Source organism: Sturnus vulgaris, chromosome 28 (assembly GCF_052056855.1).
Source record: "Sturnus vulgaris isolate bStuVul1 chromosome 28, bStuVul1.hap1, whole genome shotgun sequence".
In the NCBI taxonomy this organism is placed as follows: Eukaryota; Metazoa; Chordata; class Aves; order Passeriformes; family Sturnidae; genus Sturnus; species Sturnus vulgaris.
In genome coordinates, this window is record NC_142270.1 from 706,625 (window position 1) to 728,586 (window position 21,962).

Below are 21,962 nucleotides of genomic sequence, written 5' to 3' on the forward strand. Positions count from 1 at the left end.
ACAAAGAGGTCTTGTATTCGATAAAAATGCTCATGAGGAACCAAATGCTACAGGCCTGTGATTCTCTAGCAGAAAATTACATTTTTCATGTGCAGTTGAGTTTCTTGAAGCCTTCACAGTGCTGCAGTTACTTACACTTTGGGACAAATATATTCCTGAAACAACTCCAAGCTCTTTGTTGATTCATGTCAGGGGTGTGTGACTGACTGCATAAGACATTAATCTAACTGACATTTTCCACCATGATGGGAATTCAATGAAGGAAAATCACAGAATCACAGAATATCCTGATACCAACCTGAGCCTCCCTGACATAGCTCTGGCCATTCCCTCGGGTCCTCTCAAAACATGCAGGAATATCCCTAAATGTTCATGCAGGAATATCCTTAACTGTTCATGCAGGAATATCCCTTACTATCCATGAGAATTCCTCCTGTGGCTGGTGGAGAGCAGCTCTGTGCTCCAAGGGCAGACTGTGCTGGGCTCTTCCCTGCACCTGCACAGTTCAGCCTTGAAACCACAGCAGCCAAACCCCACAAACAAAGCTGGTAGATGTGACTGAGAGTTTGCTTCTGAGCTGTCAGGAGTGCCTTCAGCCCCAAAGGGAAGGCAGGCAGAGGGTTCTGCTGTTCCTGCTGCAAGGAGGGGTTTGGAGGTGCTGGTACCTTGTCTCCTGGCTGGGGACGCATCACGGACACACGATCGTATCCCTTCCGCAGCAGGACCCAGAGGGCATCCAGCTTCCCCTGCAAGGAAAACAAACAGGCTGTTTGTGATGCTCAGGGCCAAGTGCAGTGCCCAGACCGAGCAGGTTTTACCCTAGGGCCTGTAGGAGATGCTGGAGAACAATGTTTGCTCTCACAGACACTCCTGTGAGCTCGCTGCAGTGCAAAGGAAGAGCGCTTGGATGTCTGACAGATAACAGCATGCCAGGCTTTCCAAAGGTAATGTGGGACTCAGACACTGCCTGGGCTCAGGGAGAGACTAATACCTACTCAGCTCCAGGCATCAGCTCCAGGCATCACAGCTAGCAAAATGTTAAATCAGCACAGACAGTGAGCAATGAACTCATGCAAAGCCTTTCCCAGCTGCTGCACCTCCTGCTCGGGCTGAGCAGCTCCTCCCCAGCCTCGGTGACCACTGTGACACGTGACAAAGAAATCTCATTCATAGCTCAAAACAACCTGCTGGGGAGAACTGAGCGAAACCCCATCTCTGTGCAGAGCCAGGAGAGCTGAGCCCCAGCCAGGTGTGATGGCCAGGTCACCTCCCTGGCAGCCACCAAAGGAGGCTCACCCATGCTCTCCCCATGTCGGCTCCCATTTGCACTTTTCCAGGCAGTCACCCCTGCCCTGCCGAGCCCTCCAGCCCCACTCTGGGCTCAGGGGCAGCACCAGTGTCCTGCCTGGGTGGGCTCACAGCCCATACCCACAGGGAGAGCTCTGCTCCAAACCCAGAGTGTTGAAAGCTCTTGCAGACAGAGTCTGGCTGATGGGTGGTCAGACCCCCCTGCCATTCCCTGCAGTGCAGCCCAAGCATTCATCCCTGACTGGAATTCAGCAGCCAAGCCTGAGGGTGCTCCTCAAATGAAGGAGCAGCCCAGGGCTCTGCAATGCAGAAATATTCACCAAATCACCTGCTCTGAAACATCCATCTGCTGCTGAAGGATTCCTGCTCTACCCCCACTCCGACAGGCCAGGGTTTCCTTTCCAAAAAGGACTCAGTTTCTGGGAGAGCTACAGGAGGGTTTGCACAGGGGCAAACTTTGGCTGCCTCGGTGCAAGGCCACAGACAGGGCATGAGGCAAGATTGTTTCATCCAACTCTCTTCACATTCACTTCATCTGATCCTTGGTCTGTGAAGAACTCAGTACCCTGAGATTTGTAGGAATTTCTGAGATTTCTGTTTTCTGGAGAAATAGAATTTCTGTCTATTGTATTGTCTACAACAGGCAGTATTTATTAATGTTTCCATGATTATTGTTCCGAATGCTCTGAGTGCTGTGATATTAGAGCAGGAACCCCAAACATAACCCCTGCTAGCAAACGTTTCTGTACCTGCAGAGATAAGCCACTCTGAGAATGTACAAAGTTATCCCCTGGTACAAAACTGTTTGCTGCAGATAAGAGCATCAAACCCAAAGAACAGCACATGACTGGACCCAGGAGCTCCTGTCTGATCACCCTACCCTTGAAATAAGGACTACAAAACCCTTGTGAGAGCAGGAATGTTCTGTGTAGCTGTTGTGGGACAGGATGAACAAATGGAAATGTGAGCTGGATGCTGGAGAATGATGGGGAAGAGTGAGTATCCTCACTCAGAGTAAGGCAGCTGATTTTCCTGAGGGCCTGCTCTGGGTGTGTGAACTCCAGACTTGACACTTGGGGTGTCTGGGAGGTCCTTTGTGACCCCAGGTCTCTGGTGTCTAACTAAACACTCATTTTCATGGGGGCAGAGTCCTTCTCCTCCCCCCCCCCAAGGAACCATCAGGGCCACAGTCCCCTCTGGGATCTATCTCTATTTCTCCACCAGCATGATCAGCCAATGGTTCAGAGCTTGTTTGGGAGTTGCAGGGACACATGGGTGGAGGCAGACACATAAAATGACTGCATGGAACTTGTTTCCATAGGATATGGGGAAAAGACTTCCTAAGGTGAGAGCCAGGAAACTCTGTGATTCTCAGAGGAAGAAGCAAGAAACTTCTCTGTTAGATTCTTCTGACTTTGGACAGCAGAATTCCTTAGAGCTGAGGGAAACCATCCCTTCTATTCCACTCCATCTTTCCTCTGCAGCAGAGCTGGTTGAAGCTCTTGATCTCCTGTCCACTCTGACAGCTTAAGAAATAAGCACCTTTTTCTTCCATTTCTCCTTTAGGAAACCAGAGGCAAAGTGACAACTTTCCATGGAATAAAAAAAAAAATTCCTTTTTACTCTGCAGTCCTAATTTCCAAGAGCCTACCATGATTTTTTGGGAAAAGCCAAGAGTTCCATCTTTGGGAGCCTCTGGTCTGCCTGAGACATCTGGGTGGAAGAGAGGGAGTGTGCATCATGGAAAGGATGATGGTTGAAGGAGTGAAATGGCAATGCTTTCCCTTGGAAACAGAAACCCTCCATGGATGGGCTGCGCCTCCCTGTCTGGAACCCAGCTGAAGCACGAGGTCACTTGGAGAAAAAAAAAAAAAAGGAAGGTCTGAAGGCAAATAAAGCCTTGAGTCCTACTAGATCTGAAGCCCAGAGAGAAGAAACAGTAGGGGCAGATGACAAATGAAGGAGTGCACAGTTCCAGCCATGGAATTTCCTCTGAATTCGTGTTTAATTCAGCACTGCATTGACCCTGAGTTACCTCAGTGCTCCTGAGACCTGCTGCTGTTGGGCAGAGGCACTTCTGGAGCTGTCTGTAAACCCAGGTGGCCAGGCTGCAGTGCCATGGCAGCTTTGTGAGAGGAGACAGGAGGGACAAAGGCTGGGGAGCTGCCAGGGACAGGTGGCCCAGTGCTGCAGTTGCCCCCATGTGGGATTCACCTGAGGCTTCCTTTGGAGAGCACCACTTGTTGGTTCAGCCTTAGGCTGGGGCAGTCTCTAGTCATAGTAGGACCCACAGCTGGTCTGTGGGCTAGAGGGGGTTAATAAATTAAGTTTGTTTTGAAAGGTCTTCTCTGACTAAGGCCGTTGGCCTGGAGACCAAGAAGAAAATAAGCAAGAAGAAACCTAAGCTGGAAAAACTATTTTTAAAAACGTTTTGTGAAAAACAGAAGCATAGATTACTTTACACCAATCAATATTATGTTGATCCATTGTAACCAATAGACAAAGTGTAAACTTTATAGAGTGTATAAAAGCCAGTTGTAAGAAACAAAATATTAGCATTCTAAAATACAATGTATCTATTGGTATATCGCACGTCCCTTACAGCGACATCTTGTTCCAGGTAACAAGTGACAGGATGAGAGGAAACGGCCTCGGGTTGTGCCTGGGGAGGTTTGGGTTGGATGGTGGAAAAAACTTCCCTGCAAGGGTTGGAAAGGCCTGGCCCAGGCTGCCCAGGGCATTGGTGGAGTCCCCACTGCTGGGGATGTTCAGAAAAGGTGCAGGCGGCACTCAGGGCCATGCTTTAATGCTGAACATGGTGGTGGTACTGGATGGATCCTGCAGAGCTTTGCCATCCTTCACGATTCTGTGTCTCTGACTCACTTCCACCTACGTTCTGTGCTGCCCCTCCCTGGCAGACCAAGCAAGGGCTTGGCGAGATTCTTAAGAAGTTTTCAGATTTGTCATTCCCCTTGGATTATCTGCAGTGGCTTTTCAAACAGTTGAAATGACATTTTAAAAGCAGGATAATCCAGTTGGCACCGTGCTTAGAAGTAACAGCAGCAAATCAGAATAACAATAATAACCCCAATCTGTTAAGTGTCAGTGGTCACATTGGGTAGCAAATAAATCTCTGGAGCATTTTAAAAAAGCAATCTATCCACTCTCAGCTGTCTACCTACTTATAGACATGACTCAGGGAAGACTGAAAAATAGAGGGAAGAAGAACTCCATTATAAAAGGGAGAACATTCGAAGTAGGGCCTGGTACTTGTGCAGTGTGGAAGAGGCTTGTGACCAGCAAGATGACTGGTACTAAAATGTGAATTTCCTGGCTCTTTACCAAGTTCAAGCATCCTTGGTTCACTGTTCCTGAAGTTTAATTTCTTGCCCTTCTCCTTTACCCATGATTTTTTTTTTTAAGTAGCTTGTTACAGCCATGTTTATCTGCTCCCAAAAGGGTGCTTCAACCAGCCCAGTGGAGAGGGTGGAAATTTAACATCTGCTTTATCCACAGCGCACTTGGAGCATGGGGATGAGGGAAAATTCAAGGTGACTGTCAGGAGACTTTTCCTATGGGTGAGGTCTGTGAAATATTCCCCCCAGGAAGTGGTGGGAGCCTCTCTGTTACTTTAAAATCCAGACTGGACAAAGCAGGATGGATCCCAGCCAGTGCTGCCCTGGCTGAGGGTCCAGACCCAGGCACCTTCCCTGCAAATCCATCTCCTGTGCTCACACCTCCAGGACATGGCTTTCTGCCAAGACTGCTGATGGATTTTGCCAATTTTGCTAATTCCTTACTGCCCAGGGAGAGCAAGAGCAGGGCTGTGCTCCACAGGAATGATCCTTCCTGGATTTGATGAGTGCTGATGATTGTCCATGAGGAAAGTGTTGGAGACAGTTATCCTGTCTCCATCCACTTTTTGGGTGCAGCTCAGTAAGGGGTGTGGTGGTAATTAATAATTAGGTAAATTCTTGTCCAGGCTGCTAAATACTATCCAGATGTGGAAGACTCCAAAGTTTTGGCAGTATTTGAACACAGTGTTTTGGACTGGAACTGTCCCTATCCTGCATACAGTTGGAATGGTAGATAAGAGTGACATTTCTAAAGGAATTAAGAATATCACCCATGAGATGCTGCTAATATTTGTAGGCGCCCTTATAACTGAATTCTTATGAAGCAAAAGCTGTTCCAGAGTCAGAACTGAACCTCAGCCCTACATACATTGAATCTTCTCTCCAAGCCTCTCTTGAACTTTGGAGAATTTCCATCCTGGACACAGATCTGCAACAAACCTGACTCCTCCTCTCAGAGCTGATTTCCCTTCATGCAGAATAAATCCTGAAAATTTACTGAAAGTCTCCTGGGATATGATCCAACAGCATCAGTTGAGGAAGGGGAGAAACTCAGCAGAATCTTCTGTGGGAAAGGACCCAGCTCTCAAAGAATGAGCTCAGGTGGCTGCACCCCCACGGTCCCAGCTGCCTGAGCAGCTCTTTGGGGCTCTTCGTCCTAAAATCAGTGTTTCTGTCAGAAATCAGAAATCAGCCAGCTCAGCAGCAAGAACCGACTGTGCTGTGTCTTGCTGGATGAGGTCATTTCCAGGAGCAAGGAGAACTCCCAGGTGGGCCTGGTGGGTTTTCCAAGTGCCCTGATGCAAAGTGACAACACAGCTCGTTCAGGAACATGGGGCAGCTCTGTGGGATTGGGGTGTTCTGCATTCCCCTCTCAGAGCTGGGATTTGGGGTGCCCTGTGTTCCCCATCCAGAGCTGGGATTTGGGGTGTGCTGTACTCCCATCTCAGAGCTGGGATTTGGGGTGTCCTGTGTTCCCCACTTGGAGCAGGGGCTGCTGCCTCCCCCCTGTCCCACTGTGGGAGTGAACAGCCCTCATGGACACATGTTGAAGTCATTAAACACAACTGCAAATGAGGGGTTGGGAGGCTCTGTTTATGGGATGATAATCTTCCAGGGGAAAAGAGAGAAGGTGCTGAAGCAAATTTTCAATTTCAATTTTCTCACTTTTCCGGATCTCCAGAATCCAGCCGGGCTCCCCAAGTATCGCTGCCATTCCTACCCCTGGATTTGAACCAGCTGCAGGATCAGGCACAGAGGAGAGCCCAGGCAATGAGGAGAGCCCAGGAAGTGAGGAGAGCCCAGGCAATGAGGAGAGCCCAGGCTCGAGGCTGCCCTGGCTCCTTGGCCACCACCTGGAGCAGCTCAGGAGCCAAAGGCAGTGTAGGGAGCCCCAGGGACTCTGCAGGGGGGAACATCTCCAGCCTGGCTCACAGCTTTTGGCTGACCCCACTGGCTGCTGCTGGGCAGGAAGGAAACAGGACAGTAATGCCTCTGTTCTCCTTCAGAGAAGCCATTTCTCATTTCTCAGCAACACAACTCCCAAACCTGACCAAGCAGGTGGGAAACTCCCAGTGCCCCATGTGGCTCCTTCTCCCATACTCAAGGGGCTCCCTCGGGCACAGCCACTCCAGCAGCACCTGGGACCACGGCTCTGTGCACAGATGTCACCTTGGATGTGAACTCTCATCCCAACAAAAAGACTTCAAGCATACACCCTGGGTAGGGCTGGGCTCACCTTGATGGGCGAGTACCACTTCCGAGGGGACGAGGGCCGGCGCATGTTGCTCCCGAGGTTCCTGGGCTCAGGGAACTCGTATTCCTGCTCTGGCATCTTCACCCTGGCATTCTTCGCCTTCTCCAGCTTGGCACCTTCCTCCGTGGAGCCCTTTTCTCCCCAGCGCACCTGGAAGGAGGGACCAGGCTGTGTCACACCCCTGCTGCAGTCACACCCCTCTGAGCCTGCCTCTGTGTCTGCCCAGTATCCAGATCCAAGCTGAAGGGCAATGCACAAGCTGTGATGTGTGTTTCTAGCCTGCAGCCCAAATTTTGAACTTGTCCTTCGTGATGGTACATGAGAAATGTGGGAGTGGGAAAGCTTTTCAGAAAAACTAAAACCTTTCCCTTGTATGTGCTGCCCCCGTATCCCAGGATGTTGCTGGTCCCAAGATGGTCCCAAACTTCAGAAATCTATGTTTGGGTCTCAAATATTCCCATAGAAAAATGATCTGGACTCATATGCACCAAAAAAACCTCCAGAAGTTGGTGCCTGTCTCCCGAGTCCCCTCCATGGGTAGCAGGGGATGTCCCAGCTCAGAGCTGGGATTTCCTCACCTCCATCCTTTTGATGCCACCCACTCCTCGCCCACCATAGTAAGAGGCATCGACTGTTGGCCACTTCTTCTTTGGCAGCCCATCATCATCCTCCTCCTGCAAAACAGCATTAAGGGGTGGCACTGTCAGGAGCAATGAGCAGGGATGGAAAGGAATAACCACTGCCAGGCTGCCTGGTCCTTTGGGCCTGCAGGGCAGGCGAGCTTCTGCTCTCTCGTTATTTCCCAGAGGATGTACACTCGTGAAAGGACAATGTTTCATGATAGAAACACCACCACTTGAAAGGTACAGCTCCAGCAAGAATGAGATTTTGGGATTTTTCACCTCTGCCACACCTTCCCTTCAGCTGGGACTGGGCAGAGGCAGCTGCTGCTCGTGGCTCTCTGTGCTGCAGGGACCCTCCAGGGACCAGGAAAATCCCTATATTGGAGTTCAGCTCTCTCAGGATGCAGGGAAAGAGTAAGAAAAGGAGTAAATTCTCTCCTGAGTGATGGCAAACTTGGGGTACCTTTGGAAACAACCCCAGTGGGAAAGCCCAGGTTTATTGAGAAGAGCTGGCCCAGAGGGATAGGATGGGAAAACCTCATGGAGAAGTCCCAAGAATGGAATTAGATCCTGGAATGAACCTGGGGCAGCTGCCCATGGAAGTCCATGTGGCTTCAGGGAGCCCTGTGGCTTGTGCCAGACGGAGTCAGGCCCTGTGTGAAAAATGAGGTTTAAATTCAACATCATCTGCCACAGAGATACACGTGCTCAGCACCTCATGGTTGCATTCAGATTTGGGTGAATTAACAGATCAAGAAAATTCCCTTCAATTTATTTAAAATGAGGCTGCTAAAGCTCTAGTGAAATCCAAGGTATTTTAAAGTCTCTGTACTTTGTAAGGTCAGAGTGTACACGGAGCTCTTATAGTGCCTTTCCCTTTAATTTCTACAGTTCAGGCTGTGAACTGGCAAAGCAGAAAAGCAGAGTTCATCAAAAACGTGAAGTATTTCCTGTGAAAAATGTGGAGAGAAATAAAAAATGGTCCCTCTCTCTTTTTTCTTCTTCTTTCTTTAATTTTTCACAGGGATTTGGCTAAGCTCCAAAACTTAGTAGCTTTCCAGAACTGGAAAAGCCAAAAATACTTTGAGATTGAAACTCTCCATCAGGAAAACTGAAAAACTGGGTGGGGGGAAAAAAATCCAAGAAGAACTCTGGCTTTCACAGCAACCAAAAGCATTTCAGTTTATCAAAACACACAGAAACTGGGCTGCAAAACGTGTCCTGATCTAAGGGAAGGGTGAACAACTGGTCACAACTACCAGGTTCTTCTCTTCAGAGCCGACCTCCCTCCCCGGCCCCTGGCAGAGCTGTTGAGCTCTTTGCTGCAACCCAAGAACTCAATATCTCTGCATGAAGTTTTCCATCAGGACTTTTTTGTTGTTGTTTTTTATAAAAAAAAAAAAAAAAGTGGAAGCGAAGCCATCTAAATATTTTCCTTCAGCAATTCTCCTTCTCTCTCTTCAGTTCAGCACAGACTGGACTTCTCACAACAGGAAATACCAAGGTTTAGGAAATTTTCCCCACAAGCCCTTAAAAGCCCTGCAAGCCCAGGACAACAGCACACGCACAGAGAGGCAGCACGGACACTTGAAAAACAAAGGAGTCACAAGTTATCTGCAGAACGAGCCTGTTTACATGTTTGGGAAGGCAGGGGAAGTTTTGCAACATAAGCAAGAAGCCCCCACCAGTGATGCCCTACACACTGGAAAGAGGGCTCAGGGCAGGGAGGAGCAGGAAAATGGGAAGGAAGAGCACCCAAACCCCCCATCCATCACCCCAATTTGTGAGCCAGGGATGAAATTCCCATTCCCTGCCTGCTTCACCTGTATTTTCCTACACATGGCACCTGGGGAGCTCCAGGTCTGACCCAGCTGCAGCATCAAAAACAGCCCTGGAAAATCCAAGTGCATTTAAGGATGCTGGAAATTAACTGTACAGAACTTGGCAGCTTTCCACCCCCAAAATCTGCTTTACATGGAGCTAGAGTTTCTTTTAACAAATAAGAAGAAGCAGGACAGAACTGCTTTTCACAGTCAGATATTCAGACTCGAAAGTGCTGGATTGCAGAAAACAAAGATCTGTGTTTATCTCAGAGGCCAGGCTGGGCTCTGGATACTTTGACCCTGACCTGAGGGAACCTCATCTGTGGGTAACACAAGGATAATTCAGGCTCCACAAGGGACATCTGAACCACTCAGGGTAAGAATTCAAACTAAATTTGGCCAGATATTAAAAAAAAAAATTTGGACAACTTACCCCTCTCCCCACCCTTATAATTATTTTCCCAGTTGTCTCTGCAATGCCTGAATTTTGTCAGAATTCAGCATTTATAGAGAGCTCTGCCTGCACCAAGAGCTGAGCCACGACAATCATTTCTCTGTGTGAGAGATGTTGTCATCGAATTTTAGTGTTGAGAGAACACAGAGGCAAATCCAGCTGTCCTTGAGACTTCTTTCTACCCCTTCTCCCAACCCTGGAGTCATTCCCAAATCCCATGGCCACCTCTCAGCTGCTTTGTGACACTTTGGGAACACCTTGCTGTCCTCAGGGAACATTTCCTCCTGCTGGAGGTTTTGCTTGGTTCCTTGGTACCTCCAAAGGCTCCCCAGAATCTTCTCCAGCCCCAACAACTTCAGCTTCATACAAGCTCATCCTTGAGACACAAGTGTTTCTCTAACCAGCCTTTGGTGGACTTGATCATCACAGAAACTCCCCATTTATCCTGGCCTAGATCCTTGGTGGCTCCAAGAGCAGAGCACAGCTCAGAGGGAGCCCTGGCTGTACTGAAAGAAGGGTTTGAGCTGCTCCCACTCCAGAGCTCAGACACTGAGGTGCAGGAAGGTGAAGTTCCCATCAGGTCATGGGAATCAACATCAGCATGGGATTAACCCAACTCCCACAGCCTCTGCACTGCACTGGACCTGCCTGGGTATTTCACATGAAATTGGATAGGAAACTGAAATTTGGCTATGAAACTCCACACCTCCATGGTGTAATACCTGCACCTCACCTACTGCCAGTGACAGCCCCACATTTTTTCTTTTAAATGTCTGTCTCGTGGAAGGTTCCTTTTCTCCTCCTCCCATACTTCCACAGGTCACTGTAAAAAGGGACTACAGGGAAGGAGAAGCATTGGCACACCACCTTGCTTCATTTGAGGAATAAATTTTCTGCCTTGGTGTCTACAGAGATTCCTATCAGATCCTTTTTCTGGAGCTTGTTTTGCTCTCTCCCCAGCATGGCTTTCCAAAAGGAGCAAGGAAAACAATTTGGAAGAGAACAATGAACAGCAATAATTGACCAACTTGGTCTAGTGGAAGGTGTCTCTGCCCATGGCAGGGGGTGGAGCAGAATGATCTCTCAGGACCCTCCCAACCCAAAGCATTCCATGATAATAACTGAGGGTTCGAGCAGCTCTCCAGCGTCTCTGGATGTCCTTTAGGCATCCTGTCCTCACGAATGTTGTGGGAGAGATCAGATCCCAGCAGTCAGTGTGGGTCCAGCTGAACAGGGGCTCCTCCCTCGGCTCCACTGTGGGGAGTGAAGTCCCTCCTGTCCCTGCTGCCTCCCAGGACAGTGCTGAAGCCCTCAGGGGCTGTGCCAGGGCTGCTGAAGGGCCCTTTCTCCCCAGCACCTCCCTGTGAGTGCTTGCTGTGCTGTGTGTGGACAAGAGCACAACAGACATCAGAATTATCCCATTCCGGGCTGGTTGGTGGCTTGTCTCCCCTGCCACACCAGGGATGTCTGTGGATGTTGGGCGACAGAGCTGCAGGAAAAAAGGGTCTAAGTGATGAGGAAAGCTGTGGGCATCTGGTTGATCTCCTGCCTGGCTTTGCCAGACTTCAGGGAGCTTTGTGTCCCTGGACTGCTGCTGTGGGAGCAAGTGGTGCCTGGGCAGACCCAGCTGTGGGTTCCTCTGTCTGCCCAGGACTGACAGCAGCAGAATTGTGGCCTGGGCCAGGGACTGAGCAGGGAATTGTTGGAAGCTGCAAAGCCCTGCAGTTGGGGTTTCTTCTTGTATTTTGAGGATGGGTTGCTATAGCAGAACCAGCTTCAGCCTTGTAGTGAGCCTGCTCTGAGCTGGGCAGAGCTGCTCCAATAAACCCAGCCTAGAGGTGATGGGGCACAGGAGTAAAAGCAGCTGTGTCTTTGTCTTCCTCCAGCAGGGCTAGAAAAAGCCTTCCAATTCACTGGAGGTGGAAGAATGTGGTTTTGATCCACCTTCAGTGACTAATCACAGGCCAGAAAGGTGCTCCTGGCTCCTCCAGGCACTCACCTCTTCCGCTTGGCTTGAACTCAATCCTTCCTGGCCTAAGTGAAACCATGTGTCCTTCCCTGCCTTCACCCTCAGCATCCCGAGCTCCCCGAGCAGCACAGTGGGAGCTGACAACATTTGCAATTTTGGGATGAATTAATTGGGAGTTTCTGGTCAATCGTGGTTTCCATCACCAACAGTGAAGTGTCTCCAACGTGTCTCAAAGGGCCTCTGAAGCAAAGTTCAGTGAAACCTTTGGCAGGTCTGACAGCAGAGGCTGCTTCTCCCTCATTGTTGGTGTAATGCATTCTCCTTCCTCCTGTGGGCTTCAGCTCCCAAACCTGCTGATGCAAGAATTCCTTGTGTTTTTTCTTTTTTTTTTTTTTATGGCCAAGAATTTAGTGAGAAGAAAAAAATCCAACTCCTATAACCCCGCTGCTGAAGGGACCAGCAATCCTTCCTGCTGGAGAGGAGCAGCTGCTGGATTCTTGCAGGGGAGAGGGATATCTGCAACACCTAAAAACCTGGATTGTAGAAAATCAACTTCATCCTCTATTTGTTTAGAGCAAGTAGAAAATCTTGAGGCTTCAATCTTCTGAGAATGCATGGTACCACTGTCAGTCCCGTTGTGTGGACCAGTAAAGGCACCAACAAAATGCATCTTTTCAGAGCTGCTGCTAGTTTGTCAGTAGTGGGAAGCTCTTCTGGCTGGGAAAAACCAGTGTAAGTCACAGCTTTGAGCCTCACTGGTTTCCGAGCACTGCCCTGATGCTGTACAGCTTCTAAAATAGCATAAACTACATTTCCTTTCTTAAAAAAACTTTGGCTGTTAAATGTGCATGTTGACTCTGGGATAACTGAGCTTAGGGGATGTGCTCTGGTGGGAAGTACAGGTGAAATTGTACCCCGGAGCAGCTGGCACAGATGGATGTCCCATCCCTGGAAGTATCCCAGGCCAGGTTGGATGGGGCTTGGAACAACCTGGGATAGTGGAAGGTGTCCCTGGCATGGCAGGGGATGGAATGGAACGGTCTGTGAGGTCTCTTCCAACCCAAACCAATCCATGACTGCTGTAACCAAACGCTGCCATGCCAAAGTCCCCAAAGAGGAGAGTAACACACGAAGGAATGTCCAGGTCCCCTCCTGGACTGATGAGGCAGCAGGTAAAGCACAGGTCCTACTGAAGGCCAATTTTCAGTCACTCTGCAGGGCCCTCTCAGGGAACAACCAAAGTCTGGACAAGTTGAATTTCAAGCTGTAACTGTAATTTTGCAGTGACTGCTCTGCTTTTGCAGCACTTTCTGGGTTGACAAAAGACTTCCTTAGCGGTGACACATGTCTTCCCCTCTCAGGGGATGTAATTTCCCCCTCCAGTTCTTGGCCAGGGAGCCAGCATTCCAGAATGATGTATTTTAATTAATTTCAGCAATTGAATCCCTTGGCTTGGAGGCATGTATGATGCAGAAGAAAGCATGTGCAATTTGAGGTTAATATTTTCCTTTCCATTCAGAGGACAAAAGCCGACAAAGCTGGTGGATTTTCACACAGCCCAAACAAATGTCTGCTCAAGGAGATGGGCCAGGTGCCTGCAGAGAGAGGCACAGGGGGCACTGGGTCCAAATGCAAACCCCCTTGGGTCTGGGAATGGTCTGATTTGGAGTTTGCTTCAGGCCTGTTTTGAAGTGCCCTGAGGTGGAGGTTCCAGGGCTGGCCCTGGACAGTGCAGGGAGAACCAAGGCTGCATCCCTGCTCCTTGCAGAGGCCTGAGCTTTCCTGAGCCTTGGCTCAGCCCACATTCCCTGGGCCAGGTTCGTGGAGAGCAGAGAGCACTATTTCACAAGCTTTTCCACTTGCAAGCTGAAGCAGGCAATGAATTTGTCTCCAGAAGCAGAAAGCAAGGCAAGCTACCCAACCAAACCACTCTGAGCACAGACCCAAAGCTAATTTTACTTGCATATTCAAGAGGAACTGATCCAAACCCGGTGAAGTCAATGGGAAAGCTCCCATTGCCATCAGAGTGCCCTGCACAGAGCCCAGGGATGCAGAGGAATCCCACGTGGAAAACACTGGGAGAGGACAGAGACTTATTGTGTGCTGAAAGAGAAAGGGGCAGATGGAAAACGGGGCACGTTCCTGGGCACAGCCTGCTCAGGAATGGTGGCAGGGCTTTAACCATTTGTGGCAAGGCTCATCTAAAACCTGTAAGCAGAGTTTAGATGGAAGCTTCAATGTTGATTTAGTGTTTGTTGATTACTCTCCACTAGAACTTCCCTGGCTGATGTCGGGGCATTTTGCTGGGGTTTTACATCTGCTCTGAGTGTGCCTCAGACAGTGCAAGGACCAGCAGCTCCCTTTTCTCACAGCAGCACTGGGAGCTCCTTCCAGGAGTGGTTATGTATCCCAAACCACCAAAATCGTTACTGTGCCATTCCAGAAGGGCAGCTGAGCACAGGTTCCACTAACTTCAGGGTTAAACACAGGCTGAAGGGCTGTCCCTTGTGTGAATCACAGCCTGACTCTGTTCTGACCAGGTCAGGTATTGTCTGAGCTGTCCTTTCCTGAACTCACAGATGTAATCACCTTTTTTGAGGAGACTGAACCAAACACTGTCCTGAACACCGAGGAGAGCTGGGGTCAGTGTCACTCACCTCACTGTCTTCTGCAGGAGGTGGGGGAGGCTCCTTGATGATCTAAAAGGATTAAAGAGAAACAATCATAAATTCATGCTTTATTCTTCAGCACGACTCAAATGTCACAAAAAAAAAAATCCAGAGGAGAAAACTACAGGATGTGCTACTGGCACACCTCTGTAACTGAGGGGGAGCAGGAGGTGTCCCAAAGCCCTGTCACAGAGACATTCCTAATGACAGCTCCACACCCACATGGCTCATTAGGTGAGGCAACAGAAAATTCTAAGTCTGATATCCCTGATTCTCCCAATCCCAGTAGCTGCCACAGTCAGTGCTGGCTCCAAGCATTGATGCTTCACCTGAACAACTACAGTAAAAGCAGCATCTCCTTCTCCTGCCCAAGCACACGTGCACAAATCCTGCCCCAAATAATTGACTGTCTGCAAAGCCTGGAAAGCAAAAACAACGTGAAGCGAAATGCCCTGGGGACATTGCAAAGCAGTGATAACACTCAGCTTCCTGCTCCCAGACCATTCTTCCTTTTTCATTCCAGAAGGCTCTGCCACCTCATGCTCTTCACATTGATGCTTTTCACATTATCAGGTTACTATGGCTCACTGTCATAAACTTAAAAAAATATCAATATATAAACATATATATACATATATGGCTCACTGAGGTTTCTAATAAGGCAGGCAGAGTGGGTTGCAGGCTGGTCCAGGATATTCTCCATAGAAACCATTGCAGTTGATGTGGGTGTGAGGCCATTATTTCATGCACAAAGTTTGCATCCAGGGCTTGGCAGGCAGCTCTGCTCCCAGAGCCTGTATCCAAGAGCAACAGAGAGCTTTCCAAGGGGAGGGCAGTGACATCAGGCACGTCCAACGCTGTCCCCCAGCCCTGGTACACCTCACCCTGCACAGCCCCAGCCCTGGCATGGCAGTGCCATGCCCCAGGGTGGGATTGCTCTGGGTGTACCTGCACCAGGCAGCTCCTGTGCACACCAGGCTGTGGGGCAGGGACTGTCTGAGCACCAGTGAAGGTGACCCTGAGTGTCCTGAGCTGGGTGTCAGGGCAGAGGCTGCCCTGGCATGGGGCACATAAGGTGTGGGCTTCAAAATCACCCTAAAAACAACAACAATCAGAAACAAACAAACAAAAAACCAAACAAAAACCAAACCAAAAAAACCCAAAAACCCCAGTCCCAAACAGCAACAGCTTGGCCATTTAAATGCAGAAAGGGAAAATTGCAATCACATTAAAGGCCCTGAAGATATAAATATTTACAGCAATTCCTCTCACTCGTGTTTTTCCTCCTGTGATGAGCTCACTGTTTTTATTTTGCTCTGCAAAGCCCGAGTCATGCAATGTGGCCATTAATGAGGAGCATGTGCCTCTGGCTGGGGAGGAGACAGGGCTGGAGCAGTTGTGTCCCAGCCCAGGGCAGGGATGAGTGCTGGGCTCTGCCATTGCCTGCTCCTGGCCACAAGGCTTCTCTTTGGGTGGCCTGCAGCACCTCAGGGAACCCCTGCTGAAGAGACTTTGTGCTTTACAAGGTGGGGATTGGCCACAGGCTGAACTTGGTGATCTCAGAGGTCTCTCACAACCTAAATAATTCTGAGATTTTGTGAAAAGCAGATGAAAAGTTGTCTGCATGCCACTATTAATCTGTGGAAAGGAAATTCTGGATATCAGCATCATCAGAGCTGTCAGATGGAGACAGCACCATCACTTCTGTGTCCCTTGACACAATAAATACTGACAGTGTGCAATGCACCAAAAGACACAGGAGATCTTTTCAGATTAATTTTGGCCAGTCTGACGGCTGGCATTTGTCAACAGATCTTTTGAACCAAATCCCTGAACACAAACCTATCAGATACTGAGAGACTTCAGATATCTGATCCAAAATGCACCTGCTGAAACCTCCTGGTTCCCTCCTGGAGCATCCCCTGCTCCAGTGCAGTTCCTCTCATTTACATTGGAATGAAACATCAGAATAAGCCCAATTTTGGTCCAGCTGAGCATCCAAACACAACTTCTCAGCCAGTATCACTGAGATTACACACTTGGAAGTGAGGACATGGCTGCTTTCCATACATTTGCATTCCTTCCCCTATGCACACACGTACACACAAACTGACTGACTTCTGTAAACACAACAAGTGTTTTCTATCACAGGCCAAGAGGGGGGAAGAAAAGACATTCCTTCCATTTCTGAGTGCTTTTCACTTCTAGGAGCAACTGAACTCCCTGTAAATTGGCAGCAATGATTGGTTAATTTGGACAAGTCTAGATATGGGGGAGTTCAGTCTCCTGGGCCTTTGAGCCTGTATGACCTTTCAAAGTTCAAATCTTACAAAAGAATCTCATTTCTGACTCGCTGCCCGGGCCTTCCACCAGCACAAATCTTTTACTTCTCCCTTTTGGATTGTTACAGTCACAGCTCTGTGTGCATGAAATCCTCACCCTTGTTTTGGGGCACTGAGATTTTGTTTTGGAGTACCGAGACCTTTACTCTGGGACACTGAGATCCTGTTTTGGAACACTGATACTCTCGTTTTGGGGCACAGAGACCTTAATTTTGGGACACTGAAACCCTTGTTTTGGGGCACTGAGACCCTTGTTCTGGGACATGGAAGGCAGTGAAGCCAGTGGCACCTTGGTGCCATCCCCCAGCAGTGGGCACAGCAGGAATCCAGAGCAATGCCCAGGGCCCACTCACCTGGCACAACCAGAAACAGCTCAAAAGAGCAAAAACGCCATCACAGGGACCCAGTGAGGACACAGCCCCATGGTCACCTCCTTGTGGCCCCCAGAGCTGCTGAAGGATCAGTGGGGAGCAGGCCAGGCCCAGCACGGAACTCTGGCCAGTTTGGCTTGGCAAGTGTTTGTCCACGTGGGCTCCATGGACACAAATGTGGGGTTTGGATGATCCTGAGCCATCCCTGGGACTGCTGGGTCTCCCACCCCTGTGTCTGGGAGAAGAACACAATGGTTCAGCCCTGGGTTTGCTCTCTAGGTGAGGAACACCCGAATGTTTCTACACCATCACCTATCTATATTTTCTGGATTTTCTCCACCATCACCATGCTATAAAATCCTGGCAAGGCTCATTTGTTTCCAAGGGTGAAGGCCCCTGGGGTAGAGAGGTGGCCCCTGGCTCTCCCTGGCACAGAAGGAACCTTGAGAGCAGTTGTCAGCATTTCCACACACTCAACTGTGAAAATCCAGGCCAGTGAAGTAATTCTTTGCCTTTCCCCACAGATCTCAATATGTGAAGGACAGGGCTCTGTTAGCTGAGGCTCTCCGTGCCTCAGATCCATGGAGAAGCAGCAGTTTCTGATGGATAACCCAATGGCAAAGCAGGGGAATGCTATCAGCCACCTCCTGGAATGTTAAAAACTTTTGGGAGGATGAATTTTCTGTCACCCTGAAATTTCTGTAGCCATTCAGGCATAAGAAAGCACATGCTGAATCCAAATCTTTCAGGCTCCAGGAATGTGTCTAGGATGTCTTGGGAGCCCAGAAATCTCCACCAGCTCTCAGTGTCCAGCAATCACACAGTAACCATCCCTGGAGTTTTAGATGATAAATAGTGGCAATATGTTTCTTGTCAGAGGAGAGTATCTGCTGTAGGATGGGACAGACCATCATTTAAAATGAAGCAAATAGTACAAAATAAGAAATAAAGGACTTTGCCTCTAATTAGGATTACAGTTTGGAAGCATGCTGTTAACTGAGCAGATTATTTTTGTCCTTAATTACCTTCACTCTTCTGGAAAACACTGAATATGTATTATTGCTACCTTAATAAACAAGGATTTTTAATAGCATTAAATATGATCCATCTGACTAATTTTCTATTTTTTTTCCCTTACATATTTATAGTTTTGACCTCTCAGTCCTGTGACTGCTTCATATTTGAGGTATGAGTTGGGTAAAGGAACATTTCTTTTTTATTTCTGTCATATTTTCTGTATCTTCTCAGTATCCATTAAATCCTTGGAGATCTGCTCTACACTTCAAAGCTAACACAAGCAGGGGGCTGTCCCAATTTCTTCATCTGCAATAAAATACAATCTTCTTCTTAGAGATGCAAGTAAGAGGTACAGGAAGTGCAGTGGAAAGCCAGCTTATCCTTTTAAGTTCACCTCTCCCAGGTCAGCCTGGGAGCAGATTCAGGAAGCTCAATTTTAACTGATTAAACCTACAAGAAAAGGCTGCTTCTCCCCTAAGATTTAGAGTTGAACTGCACAAAGCAAATTCAATACAGGATCATAGCACATGCCAAAATCATGCACTTCTGAAAGACAGGACACCATGGAGAGAAAAAGGCTCTGTTTGAATTAACCCTGGTGCAGGTTGGAGCTGGATGGGGCTGGCATGCAGCTCTGCAGGGAATGCAGGCAAAAACGCAGTGTCTGCACAGGTCCTTCCCTTTTCTGGGCTTTCACCCACACAGATAAACCAGGCCAGAGCCACTGGGGTGTGCTCCAAGTGTCTGACCCAGTTTCTTGGGAAGACTATGGAAATGAAATCCCTTTTCTGGGCAAAGGAAAACCATGGTGGCCACTCTGAGTTGTGCAAAGGAGCCCTTGCCCTCGCTCACTAACTCCTGATGAATTCTGTGGTTAAGTGATCCTGTGCTCCCTTCTCCCCAGATCAGCACAACTGCAGAATCCAGGGATCTTTGCAAGGAATCTCACCCAGCCAACAGGACCCTGCCATTCTATAGCTCTCCAGGGTTGCTGCAGAGCCTGTGCATTTCCTCAGCTGCTCTTCCACCAGTTTAGCCATGTGGTTTTAATCTATATTTTCTGTATTTTCTCCATCCAGCTTTTTGTTTCCAAAACTTCTGGTCAGCTGCAGTACAGACTGAGAGCCAAATGGATTGCTGGGTTCTTCCAAGCTTACTTCCAGAAAACAGCTTTAAAGTTAAAACTGGTGTGAGATGCTTAAATACCAACACCTCATTTATTTGCCAGCCACACCCCTGCATTTAAAATCACTGTAGTATGAAAATGAGTGAGGTGGGGCAGATTCTCTATGTGGGCAAATAATCCCGCCCAGCCCCTCAGGCCACCCTGGATGGCTGCAGAAGGGAGGCAAAGACTCAAACCCGGGAGGAGATGTGATGGATGAGCACCATCCCAGCAAGGGAGACCATCCCAGCACAGCCCAGCCTTCCAGCTATTACATTAATTCTGCTTCACTGTGCATCCAAACACTTTCAGCAGCTCCATTCCCAGGCCAATCTAACAACGTGCCTGCAAAGTCCTCCTTAAGATAGTTCTGGAGGTTGATTATGTCTTTGGCTTACCTCTACATTAAAACCTATTTGATTTATCTCAACATTAAACCCGAGGCTCGTATTGGCCTCCTACCCACAACAATTTCACCCTTGGGCATCTGAACAGCCCCTTGCACACACAGCTCCTGCTCCAGGCTGTGCTGTGCTCAGGAAAGAGGAGGAATGGGAAGACAGGCAGTGAGCAGGGGCAGCCAGGAGCTGGGATGTGCTGCTTGGCAGATCTGCTCAGCCCAGAAAAGGTGGGGTCACCCTGCCAGAGGTGTCTGTGTGCTTGTTTCCTCCTTGCCATCGTCCTTGTCATGAGTTCAGTGTTGGGGAGTTCAGCACAGCAGAATTGCTCCTTTTTTTTTCTGTTATTCAATCAACCTCCTACAACCTTTGGAGAGGTTCATGCCTGCCTCCCATGATTTGTAATATCCTCCACAGGTATCCAGGGAAATTATGCCTGTGCTGGTATATCAGGCACAGCAAAGAGTTATTATTGCTCTGATCTACTAAGCAACAATTGCCTCTACTGTAAACCAAGTGGTAAATTCCAGACTTCATCCCAGAATACTTCTGAGACCAATAAACTTGGATACATTTGGAAACAGCATTCCTTTATGGGCTTGTGCCAAGGAGATACTGGGCTCCAGATAAACCTCCAGAGTGAGTCTATTGACTCCAGTCCATTTACTCCAGGGATGAAGCTGGCTCAGTGTCTTTCCTGAAGAACTGCTGGATAGTAATGACTCCTATTTAATTAAAAAGCATGCCAAGAGGAATTTCAGGGTTTAGAAATGTGCTTGTCACTCAGAAACAAATTTATACTCGGTAAGAGAAAAGTTTGTTGTGTTTTTTTTTTCCTTTTCCCCCTGGACACATCCTCAATTATCTCTGAGACATCCCTGGGCTGGAATCCACGGCAATGTCTCTGGGTCTGTGGTTTGGTTATTCGAGGCTGGAGCTCTGGGCTGTTGTGCAAGGCAGTTCCTCTGCCCTTAATTCACTTCTGACAACACTGCATTCCTCCCTGTGCCACTTCCAGGGCAGTCACTAAGCTCTGCTGGGCTCCCTTTCCCCATCCCCAGGCTGACAGCCTGGGCACTCCTCCACGGGTTTATCTTGAATTTCACAGAACTTTTGGGTGAGCAGTGCACAGTGAGGCATCCTGATCCTCTGCCAAACACACCGGATGCCCTCCCAGAAAGGTGGAAGAGATTTCATACAGGCTCTTGGAATAAAATCTTTCCAACAGCTCCAGGGAAGTGTTTGACTACATTGGAAAAATATCAGTGAGACAGTCCCCACTTACAGACCTTGCTAGGAGGGAACGCGGGAGGTAAAGGAGGAGAGCGAGGAAAAGCTTTTATCTACAACAAATGTTTTAAGGGGAGGATTTAAATCTGGAAAATATTAAGCTTATAAAGTCTCACGTGGAGGAGAGATTGCCTCTCTCTGCTGCACCCACCTTGCTTATCTGGCTATTTTTCACACTCAGGGCTGTAACATGAGCACTGTCCTCACACATTCCACTGCAGCAGAGCAACAGTGCCCTTACACCGACAGCTCCACATCCCCTCCATGCCCTGCTGCTTTTATTGATGCCTTTTTCTCATCAGCTTCACCTTTCTGCTCTAACAGATCCCTAAACCAGCAGCACCACTGAGAGCATTTTCCCTCTCTCCCCTCAGTTCTCCTCCAAATCCCAATGCAAATGTCTGCACAGGGCACATCTCCACTGACTTCCATGCAGATGTGCCAACAAAAAGTTGGCCCAGCTCCTCTGGGAATGTGCCATCTAGTTTAGACAAATAACTCTGAGCAACCTACCACGCTGCTAGTCCTTTGGCCAATTTTAGAACCATTTTTTTTTATTGTTCTGAAAGTCCAAATAAATATTTTTTCCATTCTGGTTTTCATCTTGGGACAGAGGTGCCAAACTACTGTGAAGAGAAGCGTTTTATCCCCATTTTCAGCCAGGAACAGAAATAGATAACTAAGATTTTTCCTGCAAGATTTCTATCCTTGCTCTGGATAACACATCTCAGCACTGAGACTCATCCTCCAGCAAGTGGCTCCTGCAGTGTGTGGCTCCAAAGCTCTCTGCTCTTCATTGTAGGTTTGGTACAACATGGTGCAAATTTACAACACTGGGTCTGTGATTTAAAATCAAGAGTAATGATGGTGACCCAGAAACTGGAGCCAGTTTGGGCAGCCTTAAAGCAGCTTCTGACACGTTA

At 48.5% G+C, this 21,962-nt stretch overlaps 1 protein-coding gene across 1 annotated transcript in view; it reads right to left on the bottom strand.

The window, feature by feature from the left end:
- Positions 1-21,962, bottom strand: part of ANTXR1 (ANTXR cell adhesion molecule 1) — a 72,977-nt gene that overhangs the window by 11,576 nt on the left and 39,439 nt on the right. Inside the window, exons 14-17 of the mRNA XM_088179909.1 lie at positions 14,445-14,486; positions 7,497-7,592; positions 6,901-7,068; positions 666-746 (exon numbers count right to left, since the gene is read on the bottom strand). Of these exons, the coding sequence (XP_088036035.1) occupies positions 666-746; positions 6,901-7,068; positions 7,497-7,592; positions 14,445-14,486 (387 nt within the window). The remainder of the gene's footprint in view (positions 1-665; positions 747-6,900; positions 7,069-7,496; positions 7,593-14,444; positions 14,487-21,962) is intronic.